The 18286-nt window shown below is 43.4% G+C and overlaps 1 protein-coding gene across 4 annotated transcripts in view; it reads right to left on the bottom strand.

The window, feature by feature from the left end:
- FANCI (FA complementation group I) overlaps nt 1–18286 on the bottom strand; it is a 714639-nt gene that overhangs the window by 652538 nt on the left and 43815 nt on the right. For all 4 annotated transcript variants that reach the window (XM_069222692.1, XM_069222696.1, XM_069222693.1 and 1 more), the window contains exons 4-6: nt 11836–11966; nt 10670–10823; nt 10522–10579 (exon numbers count right to left, since the gene is read on the bottom strand). In XM_069222692.1, coding sequence (XP_069078793.1) covers nt 10522–10579; nt 10670–10823; nt 11836–11966 — 343 coding nt within the window. The remainder of the gene's footprint in view (nt 1–10521; nt 10580–10669; nt 10824–11835; nt 11967–18286) is intronic.

The raw sequence follows: 18286 nt of genomic DNA, 5'->3' as shown, positions 1-18286 counted from the left end.
TTTTGGATGGTGGTCTTCGATCCTTCTCCCTTGCATCAGATACTGGTTCCGCTTTTTGTTCCAGTTTTTCCTGTTCACTTTTGGTCTTGTGTTCTAAAATTATTGATCTTTTTGCTCCTATTCAAGGAGATCCTTTTTGAGTTTTTTTTCCCCTTTTTAGGGTTTTTTTCCCTCTGGCACTCCTTCTGAAGGACACGGACTACCCTTGGCGTTCCCATCGCCTGCAGCACCGGGGCTACCAGAAAGAGTCGCCCCTATCTGGGCCAAGGCAGAACCTACAAGGACAAGAACCTCGTCACTCGTTCAGTGGACTCCAGGCTCAAACAACGAGTAAGTCGTGACAGGATCTCAACTACAGGTATAGTGTGGCATCTACTACAATTGGCTTGCCATTTGTTATCCTTAGTACTGCCCTTCCTCCTCCTCGTCCAAGGTTTTAAGAAGCCAAAACAAGAGTAAGAAAGTAAACAAACCTCTAAAATTTGGCCAATTGTCATCATATGATACCATTAGCGAAGTGTGTGAGACAATGGCTAATCCCTTTACAGTTTTTGTTAATTGCTGGCCATGAGACAACAGTACGAATAGCCAAACATGCACCACAGCCATGAACTTTAGTTGCAGCAGAACATTATACAAGCCACGTTACAGTATATAATAGTATTCCTCTTTATGAAAATATTTGGAATCTGTGCATGAAGAATAACTGATACTACTTAAGGCTGTTTAATTCTCAAGAGATGGCACAATGAGTCCAACACTTGTGTCAAAAAAGGTATCATGAAATACAACTTCCTGAGAAAGCTAAGTAGTAACATATGTTAATACTTCCAGAAAGAAGAGTAAATGCATGTTACTGGTTTCTAGCAGGAGTGATGAGGCTAAAACAGAAGAAAGACAAAATAGTGGCTCACCGAAATATTGTGTCCCAAGCATTTATTCCAGCGATGCCACCCCATTGTAGTTAGTAGTAGAAAATCTAAAACGAATAGGTTGATATTTCTGTCTAATAATATTGTGACATACAGTTCATACAGTTGTGGGAACTTTTCCAGGAGTTCTGGGCAATCACAGGTTTCTGGGTTCGCAGGCTGAGACAATATAAGTCAGCAACTCTTACCTCTGATGTCTAAGGGCTTAACCTTTCTGTTTAACCCAAATCTGAACAGCAAGTCTACTGTTTTAGCATGTCATCCATATGATATTGAGGTCTAGCAGTTCAAGGCTTACTGAAAGAGCTGGTTTTGGGCTACAGACTCAGAACTCGACAAACATCAAATAACAATACATTACCATCCGGCAGTACTTTTGTTTAAAAGAAAGTACTTTATTACTACTGTACTCACAAAACGGAATCACTGTACATGGTGGGCATTAGGGGAATGGAAAACATTGCCCATGGTAATATGTAGGTATAGTCTGCAGTGATAAAATGCATTGTCCCTTGGCCCTCAATAGACACAAAACGAACCTCATTGTGGCTACAGCTATATGTGTACCACATGCATTCTTTACTCACACAAGTAATTAATATGCACACAGCATCCATGACCGACATTGTTGGATAAAGAACCTGGTTAGAGGGGTGTTGCAGAACACATTTAAAAGCACAGGAGAAGCATGTAGGACAGTCTCCCTAGCAGGTAAGAGGTAAAAAGGCCAGCCCTATTGCCAATCAGGATTGGCATCACCCTCACTAGTTTGCCCTCTACAGCCCAGTGAGCGGACAAGAGAACTCTGTTCTGGATCACAACATTGCAGGTTTAGAGCATTCTTAATGATCTGTTGCGTCAACTCACTATGCCTATCTCAGAAGGATAAGTGGCTGAGAAACCACCGGGAGAATTGAAAACATCTGCAGGTTAACAGTGGAGTAGCTGGGTGCCACAGGACCTAAGGAAAGCATGGAAAAATGTTCTAGACCTTTGATTTGGTAGTAAAAGACAGGTATAATTAGATTGTGACGGCCCCCTTGGATTGCTGTGCTCAGGTGCCATTTCAGCTGTGGCACAAAAAAAAAAAATAGCTCTGCCCATGCAGGTTTTTCATAGATGGCACAAGTTGCGTGAACACTGCAATATGATGTAATGTTTTTTTTTAAATATTTTCAATGCCAGAAAAATATTGATTTGTTCAGCGCTCCAGATTTTGAATGGCCTCAAAACAAAGTGAAAATTAAACAAACCACTATTTCTATACACAGTTGTAAGGTGAACATATATACACGTGAATGGAAAGGAATTCAGGCTCTGTCTTTCAATTGACTTTTGATGTGGCAATGACTAATAGCCATTTTGCTAACCCTATGCGATTTCACACTTCCTCACCTAATTCATTGGTCCTTATCTTAGATCAAAAAGGATTAGACAGAGTGCGTCTATCATGCGCATTACCGAAGCCAAAACAGAAAACTAACAAAGACCCGTCAAAGCCTGTATATTTCTAAGGGTGAGAGGGGTTCTTGTTAATCTTCAGAGAGGCAGCCCCAGCCCCACCAATAAAAACTGACAGGGGGTGAGGGGCTGGAGCCCTTTCAGCCCAATGGGCATTGCGCGCTTGTATTGACTCTAGTGATGGGAGCAGGGAGCCCTCATATCAGGTGGCAATAGGAATGTGATTTCAGGAGAATGTAGCAAGCCCTACGTCTCATGGTAAGCCTGACTTCCTCTTAGCAATGTACAAAAAGCTCTGTCAAAGTCAATTTAATTCATTTTTTTAATTCATGATTTGGAACTCAGGAGAGGTCCACAAAAAAATGTTAAAAAAGAGAAAGAAATAAAACAATATAATGCATAAAATACAATAACATTACTGAACCTAGGAGCAGATTACTCTGAAATAAATAATAAATATCTAACGAGGTTCTCCACCCAATGTAGCAGTAGGCATTATATGCAAATTACTCCATAGTGAGCAGCCAAAGGAGTTCCCTCCCCAGCCATAACAGCAATCCTAAATCCAGATTAAAAATAGATACATAAAACCTTTAGAACATTTAAGGAGTTTATGACTAAAATCAATTCAGAGAAACCATGAATAATAAACTTGTATGCAAATTACTCCCAATACACTTCCCAAGAAGTTCTCCTTAGGCATAACAGCAGACATTATGTGCATTTTACTCTATAGAAAACAAGCAAAGTAGTACCCTTCCCTAACATATCATCAAGCCTAGACACGAATTTAAATAAATTCATAAAACCTTTAAAAAATGTTTTAAATTGTGTACAAATTACTTCATTCTTTGGGTGGAAAAAGGAACTCTCAAGTCACCTCTACAGAAGTGCCATTATTCTGTAAAAACATTAGCTGTGAGTGGTGGTGCAGCAGAGATAATAATGCAGGACAAACAAAAAGAACATGGTTAAGATCCTGTATCCCCAGATCGCACACTACTATCTTTCCCTGTTTTACCCGGGGCAGACCACTTCACAGTTAGGTCATTTAACAGAAGCAGATTTATTTGAAATAGTGTCATAAAATGGCGAGGACCATGGTCCAAATTCTAAGCCAGGTACGTGTGGACAACCTCAGGGCGACAAGATAAAGTTATCACCCCCAACCTTTTTCGTCTTCGTACAGTACATGAGATCTCTTTGGTAACCGATAATGCTACTGGTGCCTTTTAATTGTTTTTTTAGTTCTAAGGGAGAGAGGGAGATCACCACCTCTTCCAAAACATAAAAATAACTCCGTGCCAAGGCAAAATCTTGAGAAAGAGAGAATCTGCCCAGGTCTGATACACATATTTCATGATTCATGAAACCCCACACTTTTCAGTGTTCTTCTGCTAATAGCACCAAATCTCACTCGCTAATCCTTGCATTAGGAGCTTATCAGACCAAATTCCAACCTATTTGCTTGGAATGATACAGATGTAATAAAATTGCATAGCTTGCGTAGAATTTGCCCTTCTGTTTTCTCTAGAAAGCCCCTTGTTATCACATTGATAGACTCTATAGCATATAATAGAGTTGGTAGGACTTTCACCTTGAAACCGGATAGCAACTGCATAAAGTGATTTTTCCCCATTGCGTTATAAAAAGGCACGTAACCCATTTGCATGGAGGCGGCCTTGGAGGAACAATATTCCATATGGGCTTTATCCAGTGTGTTACCAGTTACAACTTTCCCTAAATAGAGATATGACTTTACGATCTACAGTTTCTCTGAACCTACACTCCAAACATAATTACTGATCTTCCCACACTTTCTGCTTTTCAAAATCAATATCTTGCTCTTTGAAACATTAATCTTCAAATAGTATAAGATAGTATATTGTTGGAGGGACAGCAACATATTTTTCAAGCCCTTGGCAGTTAAATCCACGATTACGATATCATTTGCATACATCTGACAGGGAAAGAGGCAGACATCTATCTTTGGAGCATCTACCATATTAGGTGAAAAACAATTAGGGAAGACCGAGACATACAAAGAGAAAAGCAATGGGGCCAATGGAGCGTACAAAGAGAAAAGCAATGAGCAATGTTTCAGCCCACTGGACAGGGTCGAGGTAGTTTTTAGGACAGGGTGGGAAACAGGTTAGGATTCAGGGTGGGGGGGTTGTTTAGTTTTTAGGACAGGGTAAGTTTTAGGGTTTACAGGGGAGTGGGGGTCGGGTAGCTTTTAGGACAGGGCAGGTAGGTTTTAAGGTTTGGGGACAGGGTAGTTTTTAGGGTGGGGGGGTCGAGTAGTTTTTAAGACAGGGCGGGGTAGGTTTTAGGGTTCAGGGTGGGGGAGGGGTCGTTTTTAGGACGGTTTGGGGGTAGTCTTTAGAACAGGGTAGGTTTTGGGGTTTACAGCAGGGGGTCGGGTAGTTTTTATGACAGGGCAAGGTAGCTTTTAGGGTTTAGGGTGTGGACAGTGGATTGGGGTAGTTTTTAGGACAGGGCAGGATAGGTTTTAGGGTTCAGGTCGGGGTCAGGGTAGATTTTAGGGTTTGGGGCGGGGGAAGGGTAGTTTTCAGGGTAGGGTATGTTGTAGGGTTGAGGGCGGGGTCAGGGTATTATTCGGGACCAGGCAGGTTTTAGGACAGGGTAGATTTTAGGGTTTGGGGCAGGAGTCGGGGTAGTTTTTATGACAGTGTGGGGTAGTTTTTAGGACAGGGTAGGTTTTAGGGTTTAGAGCGGGGCAGGGTAGTTTGTAGGACAGGGCAGGGTAGGTTTTAGGACACGGCAGGGTGCTTTTAGGGTAGGAGTCGGGGAGGTTTTTAAAGGCAGGGCGGGGTAGGTTTTAGGGCTTAGGGTGGGGGCTGGGTAGTGTTTAGGGCAGGGTAGGTTTTAGGGTTTGTGGTCGTCGGATAGTTTTTAGGACAGGGCGAGGTAGGTTTTAGGGCAGGGTAGCTTTTAGGGTTTAGGGTGGGGTAGGGGGTCGGGGTAGTTTTCAAGACAAGGTGGGGTAGGTTTTAGGACAGAACAGGGTAGCTTTTAGGATTTAGGGCAGGGGTTGGGCTAGTTTTTAGAACAGGGCGGTGTAGGTTTTAGGCTTCAGGGTGGGGAGCTGGGGTAGTTTTTAGGATAGGGAGGGGTTGCTTTTTGCACACCGTAGGTTTTACAGTTCAGGGTGGGGGGTTGCAGTAGTTTTTAGTACAGGACAGGGTAGGGTAGGGTGGGGGCAGGGGGTCAGGGTAGTTTTTAGGGCAGGGAAGGTTTTAGGGTTCAATGCAGGGGCTCTGGGTAGTTTTTAGGACAGGGTGGGGTGATTTTTAGGACAGGGTAGCTTTTAGAGTTTAAGGCAGGGTGGGAGGTTAGGGTCGTTTTTAGGACAGGGTGGGGCAGGTTTTAGGACAGGGCAGGGTGGGAGGGGAGGGTTAGGGCTCAGGGCAGGGGACAGGAGGGGCAGTTTTAAGGACTTGGGCGGGTGGAGTATCATGTCAGGTGTAGGGAGCAGGGCTGGGGAGAACTTACAACACATGTTCCTGTACCAAACTTGCTTTTGCAAGGAAATTCGACAATTGCTCCTCGAATTAAGGTGTACTTTTCAGCTATGAGTTTCAGCATACAGATATTATCTAATGTGCAATGTTTTTTCTTGAAGCCTGCTTGTTTGACAGGGAGGATTTTCTTCCCCACTACCCACCCAGTGAGGTGCTCCAGAATGCTCCTAGCGCATAATTTCCCCATTGCATCTAATAATGCTATCTGACGATAATTGCCAGGGAGTTGCCTAGGTCACATTTTGTGAACCGGAATTAAAATGTTTCCAGACCAGGAAGGGGGAGTAACCCCATGCTGGTAACAATAAGCAACAAGCATTTACAATGCAACGGGTCTCGCGTTTGCTCATGTTAGTGCTGATCGCGTTGTAAACTCTTAACCCGACTTTTCACCTATCGGGCAAAAGTGTATTTATGTACACAACCCGAAAAAGTGAATTCAAGTATGTAAAGCGCTCGACTTCTGCCAAGCGAACATCTAAATTAGAGAAAAAAAAAGTCCACGAGCCCGATGGAAAACAGCGAGCCTCGCATGTTTTCTGTACTTGGTCGCTGTGCTGGAGGAGGTCTAGCCACCGGAAAAGGCATGACGTATGCGTGCCTTCGACTAATGAAAGCAAGCAGATTTTTTTAGGCAAGCCCACAGACCAATAAAAAGCACTGACATGAAGTTGACAGGGCTCCGAGCCCTTTTCTAAATACAAAAGAGTCTCCCTGCGTTACGCATGCGCGAGCGCATGCAACGCAGGCTCGACCCTAAAAAGGAGGCCCATAACAAGGGCTCTTTTTTAAAAAAAAACTGCCAACAGGATTTCAACGGGGCATCTGGGCCCATGACCCCCTGAGGGCCTCTTTCTCTTAATTCCCACGATCTTGCTCATATTTGGATCTTAACATACTGAGAAAGAAGAGGGAGCTACTGTAGGGGCTACTGTAGGGGAAGGGGCAGCCAGACAGAATCAATGTTTTCAGAGTAAAATTCGTCAAGATATGTTCTCCATACTACTTCTTTTATGGGAACCGGAAGCGACTTTGATCTCGAACCGCAGCTAATACTGGCAAAGTCAAAAGGTCTCAACTTTGGCAAAATCAGTAGCTACCAAAGCCTTTCAGCCACGCTGTACAGAATATGTAAGGGTAAAATATATATAAAAACAAAACACAATGATTCACCCAGTTGATTTTATAGGTGTCATGGGCCCTATTGTGCCAGGTAAACAGAATGTTTAAGAGTTAAGATTTAAAGGATGTGCAACAAAGTTTAAACTAAATACGAAAAAAGACTTGGGCCCCATTTTATTATTTATCAATCCCAGATATATTGGTAAATTAAAAGAAATTTGGATGGGCAATTTAACTAAAAATGTATCCACAGGATTGTTTGGAATATTTAACAGTGCAGCCTTCATTACATGATTAAAAAAAATCAAAGTACATACTCTGACGAGTAGGTCACCAAAGGGCTGACATGTTTCACTGCCCAGTGGACAATTTCGTCAAAGTTGGAGGACCAAGAGTTCACTTACTGATTCATCGCACCAAAAATCTGTCAGCGGACAATTGTGTACTGCACTCAACATAGTTCTACTACCGCATGACCACCTGTGGTGTCAAATGACATGGATTAAGTAGAGGGATTCTCTATTTTTCTTTACCCTCTTAGCTCCTTACTGATTTTCTCTCCCTAGATTGGCACTGTCCAACGCAGACTATTAGGAAAAACTGATCTCGCTGGAGGAGGTCATGAAAGCGATAAAATATATGCGTCCTGATAAAGCTCCAGGGCTAGACAAGCTCACAAACTGTTTCTATAAATACTTCTCATCAGAGGTGGTCCCAAGATTGACAACACTGTTCAATTCCTTTCTGCAAATTGGGAATGTTACGCCTTCGATGCATTAGGCGCATATCATTTTAATCTACAAGGAGTGCAAATCCTACAGGCCCACAGCACTCCTGAATTCTTATCTAAAACATTTCACAAGAGTTTTAGTGAATAAGCTCTTGCTGCACCTCCTGTACCTGGTTGATCCAGACCAGTCAGGATTTTTCCAAGCATGATATCCAACTGATGGGGTCATCAGGGCCTACCTCTTCCAGGTGCTCTCAGCGATCGGCCTGGGGACGAATAAGCAAACCTGGATAGCAGTTTGTTACAAGGACCCCACTGCATCTGTTCTTGTGAATGGTTTGGGCTCTGCCATGCTTTCCCTGAAGACGGAGGCACAGCAGGGCTGTCCCCTCTCACCTATGCTTTTTGTTCTCGCCATCGAGCCCCTAGTGGCCATGATACGCTGCTGTGGGGATATTAGAGGCATGCCATTTGGGGACTGTCACCTTTAGATTGAATTGTTTGCAGATAATGTCCTGTTGGTTTTGACGGACCCTGAACAATCTATTCTCTATGCATTCGAGGCTCTAGAAGCTTATGGCAAGGTGTCTGGCTTCAAGGTTAACCTTGGTTTGCCAGAAATGCTTAGTATAGGGATCACTGCTGCTTCTAAAGTAGGGATTCGGGAGACTACACTTCTGTGTTGGGCAGAGAGGAAGGTTTAATACTTAGGAATATACATTACATCTTTGGATCACCTGCTTCATATGGTGAACTACCCTGGACTCATCCCCGCAGTTATCGGAGATCCGTGCACGTCCTGTCTGAGGTAGAGTAGCGGTTGTCACACAGAATATTCTGCCGCCCTTACTGTATGTTTTCCAGGCTTTACCAGCCAGGGGAGACCATGCAAGCCCTTCAAAAAGAGACAGATGCCTTCATATGGAGTGAGAAACGGGGGCGGGTCTCCTGAAAGGGCCTTGCAAGCCAACAGATGATTTAAGGGGTGGTCAGGGAGGAGGACTGCCGAATATCACTACATTTTATCAGGCGGCCTAACTACGCTTATTCTTTGAATGGCCCCTCTATGAGAGGGAATGTCACTTGATCCCCATGCAGCAGTGATGAACTGGGCGCCATAGGCTGTACCTTGGCTACCCAAACAGGCCAGGCCACCATTCTGCTAAAACTCTAAGATCCTGAAGCCAGTCATGCACGTGTTGGACTCTCTCATGAGGACTGCAACCCTTACTATCTCCCTCCTAAATGCCCTAGCTGGGCATTCAGGACTTTAACCCTGGGACTGATAAAGGAGAATCTAGACAATGGGAGGAAGGGGATTGTAGAAGGCTCAGGGACCTATTTCAGGAAGAGGATATCACGTCTTTCCCTCAGCGCAAACAGGAGTACAGCCTTCAGGAAACTGACCGGCTCAACTATTTCGAGTTGCGGCCTTAGGCTCTCCCCTCGACACCAAACCCATGACTCTTATGCCCTTGATGGCGTGGGAGAACCTGTTTGCTACATACAGTGGACCTAAAGGCCTTATCTCAAACATCTATGCCATATTGTCGAGGGTGGGCCCCATCACAGAATGGCTTATATGACACTGTGGCACTCAGCCGTGAGGAGGTTGATCTCGATGACCAGTTGGAGAATCTATAGGGGGGTATAACCTCACCGTATAAAAGTGACCAGAACCTCAAAACTATGTACAATATGATGGTGGACTGGTATGTGAATCCTGTGAAACTACAACAAGTATGACATTGCAGATGACCTATGCTGGAGAGGGTGCAGCTAGATGGCAGATATACAAAAGCGCCTGCCCAAGGCTTCAGTTCTTTTGGAAGGAAATTCTTAGCCACATCAAGGGGGTTGTTGGATACCGATGGTGCGCAGATTCGGCACAGCTGATCCTCGACATAAGACTGTCTAGGGTCAAAAATTTGTCACTACAGGACTGGCGTTTAAAAACAAATATGTCACTACAGGACTGGCGTTTAAAAAAAAAATATGTCACATGCGGCCCAAAAATTGTTCATCCTGAAATGGAAAAACAACCAGATATCCTCCATGTCAGATTAGGCGGAGAGGTTTGGACTTTTTTGGCAATGGAAAACCTGTCTTGGGGGCTACTAGAAATGGGGCATAAGTTTGAGGAGCTGTGGGGGCCTTTACTGAATTACTTAACAGCAAAAGATTTTGTTTACAGATCCCCTAAATAACTACAATCCCTGCACCTCACCTAGTGATTTCAGGGGTATGGGAGGAATGTTGTATTCTGGGAACGATACATTGAGCTCCTGCAGAGCACCTTCTGGACTGTGTGGTATTCCAAGCATTTTTTGTGGACTGGGGAGGGGAAAGGGATGGCTAAGGGGGATTATCTAGGCTGGATAAGAAATGGGATGAAGCAATAATATGATCTGCGCTGTCGATGTTGGTTGCATTGTTGATACACTTAAAACAAAAAATCTCTTTGAAAGAAGAAAGCAACAAGAAATCAGAAGTCATAAATCCTCAGGGCGGCTTCAGACAAGTAGTTAATAAATGGTCTACAATATTGAAGAGTATTTTTTTACGTGAAGCTCTGTTCACAAATGTGTCATACAGAGGATTTAAACTTTTCACTTCATGTCCTTAAGGATACGGAGTATGCAACGGTTGTGTTACCAGTGGCTGAATACTGTGGTTTTTCTACAAGTTAATACATTAGAGTTCATCAAGTTAAAAGCCAAAACACACTTACCTGCTTGAACAAAGACTGTTAATAAGCTGTTTCTTAAATTCTGGTCCAGTGAGCTCCCCTTGAAAGGAAAATTAATTCAGTCAAAATAAAATAATTTTAGATCTGCAAGCTTCTTAGAATATTTTTCATGATCATAGAGTGGCTGTACCTTTGCCGTAAGCTAGGCTTTCTTTTGACGTCAGAGCTATGAGAATGGTTGGAAATAACTCCAATGATTTTCCATTGGGCATGCTTCCGCCTTTGATACCTTCAACAAAGAGATTAGCCAGCTCTACTAGTGATGCTCCTGGGAGGTGGTAGGCCTAGAAAACAAGAGACCAATCAGTCAAGAGTGTGGTGAATCATTAAGAAGTGTGTTGTGATGTTTGAATTGGAACATATTGTTGCTGTGCAGGAAACAAACAATTATGTTTGCTACTTATTCTGGATGGGAGAGGGATGGATTTTGAGGTTTACATGAAGAAAGTTCCAGGATGAAAAAGGAGCGGTTCTGAGCAGACGCATTTCTAAACCTATTTGTTTCAATCCATAGAGCATTCCTACAGTGGAGGCTTTCAGAATCACTAGGAGAGTACAGAGGTAAAGAATACTGTTCAGCGTTATTAGCTTATAAGCAAAGCAGCAACAAAGCTTGAATGTGATCCTTGCATTAGGCAGTAGTTAGTGAATCTTACAGAGAATGGGAAACATATGGTCGAATGTATTAGAGGAGGTAACCAATCTGGCTGCAGAATGGAGGATGGCTTTAATCAGAGACAGGTGTGACTGATTAGATCCGGCCAGAATACAGTTGTCAAAATCAAGTCTGGGGACTACTACGATATGGACCACAATTTATAAGTGTTCCTTGAGAATGAGATGCTCACGTTTTATCGAGAGTAGGAGAATAAATTAGCAATATTAGCCTCAATGGTTATTTACTAAGGGGTGCAGTCTGAAGGCGAGGGATTTCACACGAGTCAAGGCATCCAGTATCAGAGGATCAGGGAAGTTGGAATTCAGATTGTATATGACAGATGAGCAGAAGAAGAGGACATTTTGACTTATTTAGTGGGATTTGATCTGACATATGGTTTGACGGCATTCTCTTAACTTCCGCCAATTGCATTCGTGACCGTTAACCAGACTGAAACTAACCAAAAAGGTTTTCATTGACGGTGAGCCTAAATTTCACCAAGATACTTCAGCCTTTCATTATAGCGAATACAGCACAATGGAAAATGTAAAGGTGATCTGTTTTCTGGGTCAGGGATTGCCATTCCAGGCTGAAATCCTGGCTGATATCCTACTTTGTAGCATGTCAACCAAACTTACCTCTAGCATTAGCAGACCTATAATTTCAGAAGCCACTTCCGTCTGCAGGTCTCCAGATTCAACCAGCTTAATGCAATGCCTATAAACATGAAGTCTTCTTCGAACCCCCACATCCTCCGAGTAAGGAGAGCCTGTGAGAAAAGGAATGAAGTAAACGTTAAACTGCAACACGCTACAAATCTGACAGGAATGAAACGTGTTCCAATTAACATATATAGTGTTTCAATTTAAGTTATTCTTTGATGAGTTGTATGGAGATTAAAATATATTGCTGCCACAGTACAACACTTTCCTTTATAGACCATTTACAACATACAGGGAAATTGTGTACATATGTTTTTACAAACCCCAATACTTTATATTCTTATTGAACACAACCCACCTGCTATCTCATTCTCTCTCTTCATCTCAACTGACCCAACCTCAGGAACACAAATGAGATGTCACAGCCAAGGAGCACTCCAATGGGGGGGTAGGATTAATGTAGGCAACATCTTTTGTTTCTCCCATCTCTCCTCCCCTGCCATGCCTATTTATCTCCCTATAACTACCCCTTCTCAACTAGGTTTTGAACTATCATTCAGGCTTGATAATATATTCAGAAGAACACATCTCTAGAGCAACTTTATTTAAGGAAATATGCACTTAGTTTTTAAAACAAATTTATGCACTACATTGTGCCCGACAGCTTAATGCCGTTTAGCTTTTTTCTTGTCCACAAAGTCCAGGAAAGCATGAATTTAATGCATTTTTATTAATGACGAATGGCGTTAAGAAAGATTGGAACATCCTGCTTCATCTGTTACTTCTGTGCCCAAGTGTTTTAAACCAAAGTAAAATATATTTAAAACAGCTCTTTCGTGGCACAATTATAACAGCAGTTCAATGTACCTCTTAGTACAGCTTTGATCTGCAAAATGTAAAAACTCCTATAGTAGTTGATTTTGTTTAGTTTTTCCTCAAACTTTCTTTATTGATTTTAGTCAGGCACAGAATCATACAGTGACAGCAATGCGAAAACAGGAGACCGTTAGTACATATCAAGGGTGCTAATAGCATAGACCAGTGGTTCCCAACCTGTGGTCCAGGGACCCCTGGGGGTCTGCGAAGCTTCCCCAGGGGGTCCGCGACTGCTTAGAAAAATTAATAATTTTAACAGACTAGGTCCCCTGCTTTCAGTAATGACTCAGTGGGGGTCCCTGTCTTCCAATAATGATTCAGTGGGGGTCTCCGGGTTCCGGTATTGATAAAGTGGGGGTCCACAGAAGTCGAAAGGTTGGGAACCACTGGCATAGACAGTTTCCACAAGATACAGGCCCAATAGGTCAGAAACAAACATTCAGGTGCATTATCGCCATTGAATCAACAATAAAGTGTAATCAAGACTTTTGCCCAATTTCCCCCCCCATTCCCCAATTTCACCCCAAAACAACTGACTAGCATGAGTGTAGATGTGAACGTCTCAAAGGGTGTGTGAGGGGTTGGGACTATCAAAGCAGAAAGGGAAGCAGAGAAGGACCTTCATGCCCAAAAGGCGTTTATCTTCCCCCTTGGATATCAGGAGAGGAATAGGTGGAGCGCTCTAGTATGCATGGGACATGAGAAGGGTGGCAGGCGAATCATACCAAGGGTCTCCATATATATTCACATTTTTTGTGGTTCTGTAGGAGTACATCAGCCATCCCCTGTATGGTTAGGGCCTGCCAGAGGCGAGCTCTCCATTGCAACATCTAAGGGTCTTCAAGTTTTTTCCAGGGTGCAGCTAGAGCCGTTTTAGCCGCCCTCAAGCATGACCATAAAATGGAGCGGTCTCCAGAGGTGTGATACTTGAGGGTCTCTCTGCCCCAGGAAAGCAAACTCCTGGGTGTTTGGAAGATACCCCAGACCCACAGACCTAAATGCGCTGCTTTCCGCAGACTTTAGCACAGCATAGCTCCCCTTTAGTTATTGATCAAGCAAATATCTTGCTCTTGGAGGATTTCAATTACAGGGCAAACAAAATCATTGGTGGGCAACACTCATGGAATTTACAACTGCTGAACAGTTTGAATCTTACCAAACGTGTTTTTACCGAGCTATATCAAAGGTCACAGCTTAGATCAGGTGTGGTCCTCTAATATTTCAGTTTCCAATATGGAGATACTGCTTTGTGCCTGGTCGGACCAATCTCTTATTAAATATGTGCTTTCAGATGGGACCCTTCCTTAAACACTTCTGTGACCCCAACTCTTTCTGCAGAAATTGGGCCAAAATCAACATGCAGGACATTGGTAGTGTTCTGGCAATCTCTTTACAAACTACAAACTCTAGGGTGGACATTTTTGAGGGAGGGATTACAAGTTGGCTGACACAAACTAGCGAGACTTGTGCCCCACTCCACAAAGTTAAACAGCCTAGGCGCCGCAACGCATCATAGTAATTTTCTGAAGACTTAAAAACAGAGAAGCTAAAATTATGTATAGCTGAATGAAAGTGGCGAAATAATTACCTCATTGATGAAAAAGGCATTCTTGACACAGTTAAAACAGTATAAGAAAATGTTAATTTTAACCAAATCATCAATCTTCTGGGACAGGATCATCGCCTCCACCAATAAATCTAAGGATATCTTTGAAATTGTGACTGAATTGTCTAATCCGGACAGAGTGACTACTAAAATGACACCAACCCACAGTATATGTGAGGACCATAACGTATTTTTAGTTGACAAGATTGCGATCATAAAAGCCACCATTCCTTCCAGATCTTCTGATCTGGACACAATTGTGGCGGACTGTAACTTTGTAACAATGTCAGAGTTGCCTCAGATCAGCAAGACACACCTGATCTATGAATCAAAGTCAAATCAAGATCTCTGGATGATTCCTGGCCTCCTAAGGCGTTAAGAACAGTTTTTTCCTGCTTCACTTTTAGCATTAGTGCTCTTAAATCAGTCTTTAAGATACGCCATGGTCCCTAGTGCCTTCAAAGAAGCTACCGTTGTACCCCTGCCAAAAGAAACCCCTGGAGGACCTGTCCATTTTAAGGAAACTATCAGCACATATCTTTCCTGCCTTACGTGGTTAAAGTACTGGAGGCACATGTAGCTGGCTGCATCTGGTCATCCTTAGAGGAAAATAATTTCCTTGATTCTCATCAAGCGGGTTTCTGTCCAGCCCATTCCACGGAGTCGGTCATCCTGTCAGTGGTGGACGATCTACGGTGGACTGCTGGTGCTTCTTGACCTTTCAGCAGACTTTCACATGCTCGACCATGAGGTCTTGGTGGACCATGTCAGGGCTGCAGGCTTTCAATGCTCTGCGCTGAACTGGATTATTTCACTCCTGAAGGAACGGTCACAATCAGTGAGGCTTTCCTCCTGTCTTTCTCCTAAGGTTAAATTAACTTGCAGAGTACCTCAGCGATCATCTTTATCTCCCTATCTATTACATTTATACATTCCCCTGTTAGTGCATGCCTTGAAGCGCAGGCAAGTCAAAGTGTATAATTACACCAATGATATGCAATTCATTTTCTCGATCAAGAGTTCACTGGAATCAATGTCAGTCTTTCAGGGCACAATGCTATTTACACACAATTGGATGAATTGTAACCAACTTAAACTGAGTTCGGACCAGACAGAAATCAGCTTAATTGGAAAACAACCTAATCTATGGAATGCCGCCTTGTTCAATGGGCACCTCAGCGCAAGAGTTCAGTCAAAAGCTTGGGAGTATTGACCGATTTTAAGTTGTCAATGCAACCTCAGGTTGGGGCCACAGTCTGCTTTCTCCAGCTACGTAAAATTAGGAAGATCAGTAGACATCTCTCCTTCGAAGCTCTTACAACAGGTCATTATGGCACTGGTTATTTCAAGAGTTGACTTTGCTAATTCCCACTACTTGGGCCTTCCCAAAACTTTGATAGACAGGCTCCACCTATTACAAAACCAGGCAGCTTGGCTTTTGTACCACTGACTTTGGAGGTGTCATATCACTTCCCTATTGCGGGAACTTCATTGGCTTCCAATTGAACAATGCTCCATTTATAAAGCCTGTTGTACTGTCTCTAAATCCCTACAGGCTCTCAGCCTGGCCTTAATCTTGGCTCGCATCAGTAAATATATAATGGGCCGTAATTTAAGATCTTCTCATTTGAACCTTCTCACCATCCTATCCTTCAAAACGAAGATGCTGGGTGGGACACGTTTTTCATCACTTGGCCCCCGCATTTGGAACACCCGTCCTCCTGCTATCAGGTTCACTCCTGGTTATCAAATTCAAGAAACGTCTGAAGACCTGGCTTTTCAGATTGGCCTATACTTAATCTCTACAGAATGCTAAACTGAAGTTTTGTTTCTGAAGCTTCAGCGTCATGAGACCTTTGGAGGATGTGCACTTTATAAGTTCAGTTAACATAACACATAACATAACACTTCTTTAATCTGGGCTAGTATCATAACCAGTAGGGTGTAATAATAGGGCAATCCTATCAATTATGTTTAAAGTTCCCAAGTAGCCCACAGACCTTTGTAGTATGTGTCTCTCATTGCAAGTGAGTGGTTAAATCTAGGAATGTCCCACCAAATCTTATGCCACTGCTCTAAAGTAATTGGCATTCCAAGAGTCCGCTGCCAGAAGCCCACATGACGAGGTTTACTTGTGCAAGTGGTGGAAATCAGGAGCGCATAGAGGAAGGAGATACAGCCTTGCGGCCCACATGCTCTCTGTACAAACATTTCTATTGGGGATAGATCCCTGTTGCCACAAGCCTGTTCTCTGGCTGGAGCACCCAGTGCCTCAATTGGGTATAGTGGTATCTCTCTGAGTCTGGTGGATTAAAGTCTTATTGGCAGTTTTCAAAGATGAGGATGTCCCACCCATGGAATAAATCAGATATGATAAAGCAACCTCTTGCCACAAATCAAAAGGACCCAGCAGCAGTGCCGGTGTGAAGGCTGCACTTAAGTGTTTAGGGGTGTAGGGGAGGGAAATGTCGCCCACCCAGCAGACAGATTCACTTAATTCCAGACTGTAAGACTGGTCTTGGTTGGGGTGCTTAGGTAAACGTTAAGGGGCCTGTCCAATTTTGGTTTCCACAAAACGTCCCAAATATATCTACTAACCATCACCCTGTCCATATGAAGCCAGTGTTTGTCCAACTCCCTCATCTACCATTCAGCAATTGCTCTCAACTGAGCTGCTTTACACTGAGTGTAAAGTCAGGTAGAGCCAGGCCTACAGCCTCTCTAGGTATTGTCAACACCTTATAGGGAAGTCAAGCTCTGTGGTCTTGCCAAATAAAGGGAGTGATCTAGACTCAAAGGGAGGAGAAAAAGTCCTGAACTATCTCAATGGCGAGTCCCTGAAAAAGAGACAGAATCCACGGAAGACAGTAATTTTTACTGCATTAGTGCAACAGAGCCAGGATAAATATAGAGTGGCCCAACATCTGATATTGGCTTTAAGCTGTTGCCTGAGCGGGGAATAATTTGCTTTACACAGGTCGGGCACTTTCAGAGTGATATTAATCCCCAGATAGGTTAGTTCTTTTTCGGCACAGTGAAAGGGGGTATATCCCGCTATTGCCTCCATCGCAATCGTGGAAAGAGTTAGGTTGAGGAGAAAGGACTTGTGGAGGTTGATATGAAAAAAGCCACCGTCTTATAGGCTTTGAGGACAGATTGCAAGTCAGTCAGGGATGTCTGAGGAGATGTGAGGGGCAGCAGTACATTGTCTGCAAACAGATTTTGTGGTCCACCGAACTAAAGGAAAGGCCATAGATTGAAGGCACGTCTCTCACTCTAGCTGCCAGGGCTTCAATGCTAAGGGGAAATAATAGCTAGGATAATGGACACCCTTGTCTGGTTTCACGTTCTAGGCTGAAACGGTCAGAGGCAGTCCCACTGACTAGCACATGCGACAGTGGGTGGACATAGTTGGCTTGAACAATGTCTATAAACCGTTCTCCAAAGCCAAACCTTTGAAGTATATGGAAAAGGAAGGCCAGTCCACCCAGTCGAATGCTTTTTCGGCAGCAACTGCCAACAGAAAAGCTGGGATGCGTTTTCAGTAGTAGGTCTGAGCTAAAAGTGTTATAAAATTGAGCAGTAAACCCATCGGGTCCAGGAGATTAGTGAAGTTTAAGAGTGTCAATGGCTGCCTGAACTTCATCGTCCATTACAGGGCCGTCCAAGAGCTTGTTTTGGTCAGCCGTAACCGAGGGAAGCGCCACACCTTCTAGATAAGCCAGCTGTGCCATCTCATCAGCGAGGTTAGAGGTATACAATTGCTCAAAAAATCCTGAAAAGATTGGGCTTTGCCCTCTTCGGTTGATACAACCTCCCCAGAATCCAGACACAATTGGCTAACATATTCTTTTTCACGTTTGACTCAAAGCTGTTGCGACAGGAGGGAGCCTATCTTATTCCCATGTTCATATGTAAGTTCAGTAAGGTCAGCTCTGCCTTGTT

Source organism: Pleurodeles waltl, chromosome 3_1 (genome assembly GCF_031143425.1).
Source record: "Pleurodeles waltl isolate 20211129_DDA chromosome 3_1, aPleWal1.hap1.20221129, whole genome shotgun sequence".
Lineage (NCBI taxonomy): Eukaryota > Metazoa > Chordata > Amphibia > Caudata > Salamandridae > Pleurodeles > Pleurodeles waltl.
The sequence above is the reverse complement of the archived record's forward strand: the minus strand, read 5'-3'. Positions and strand labels throughout refer to the sequence as shown.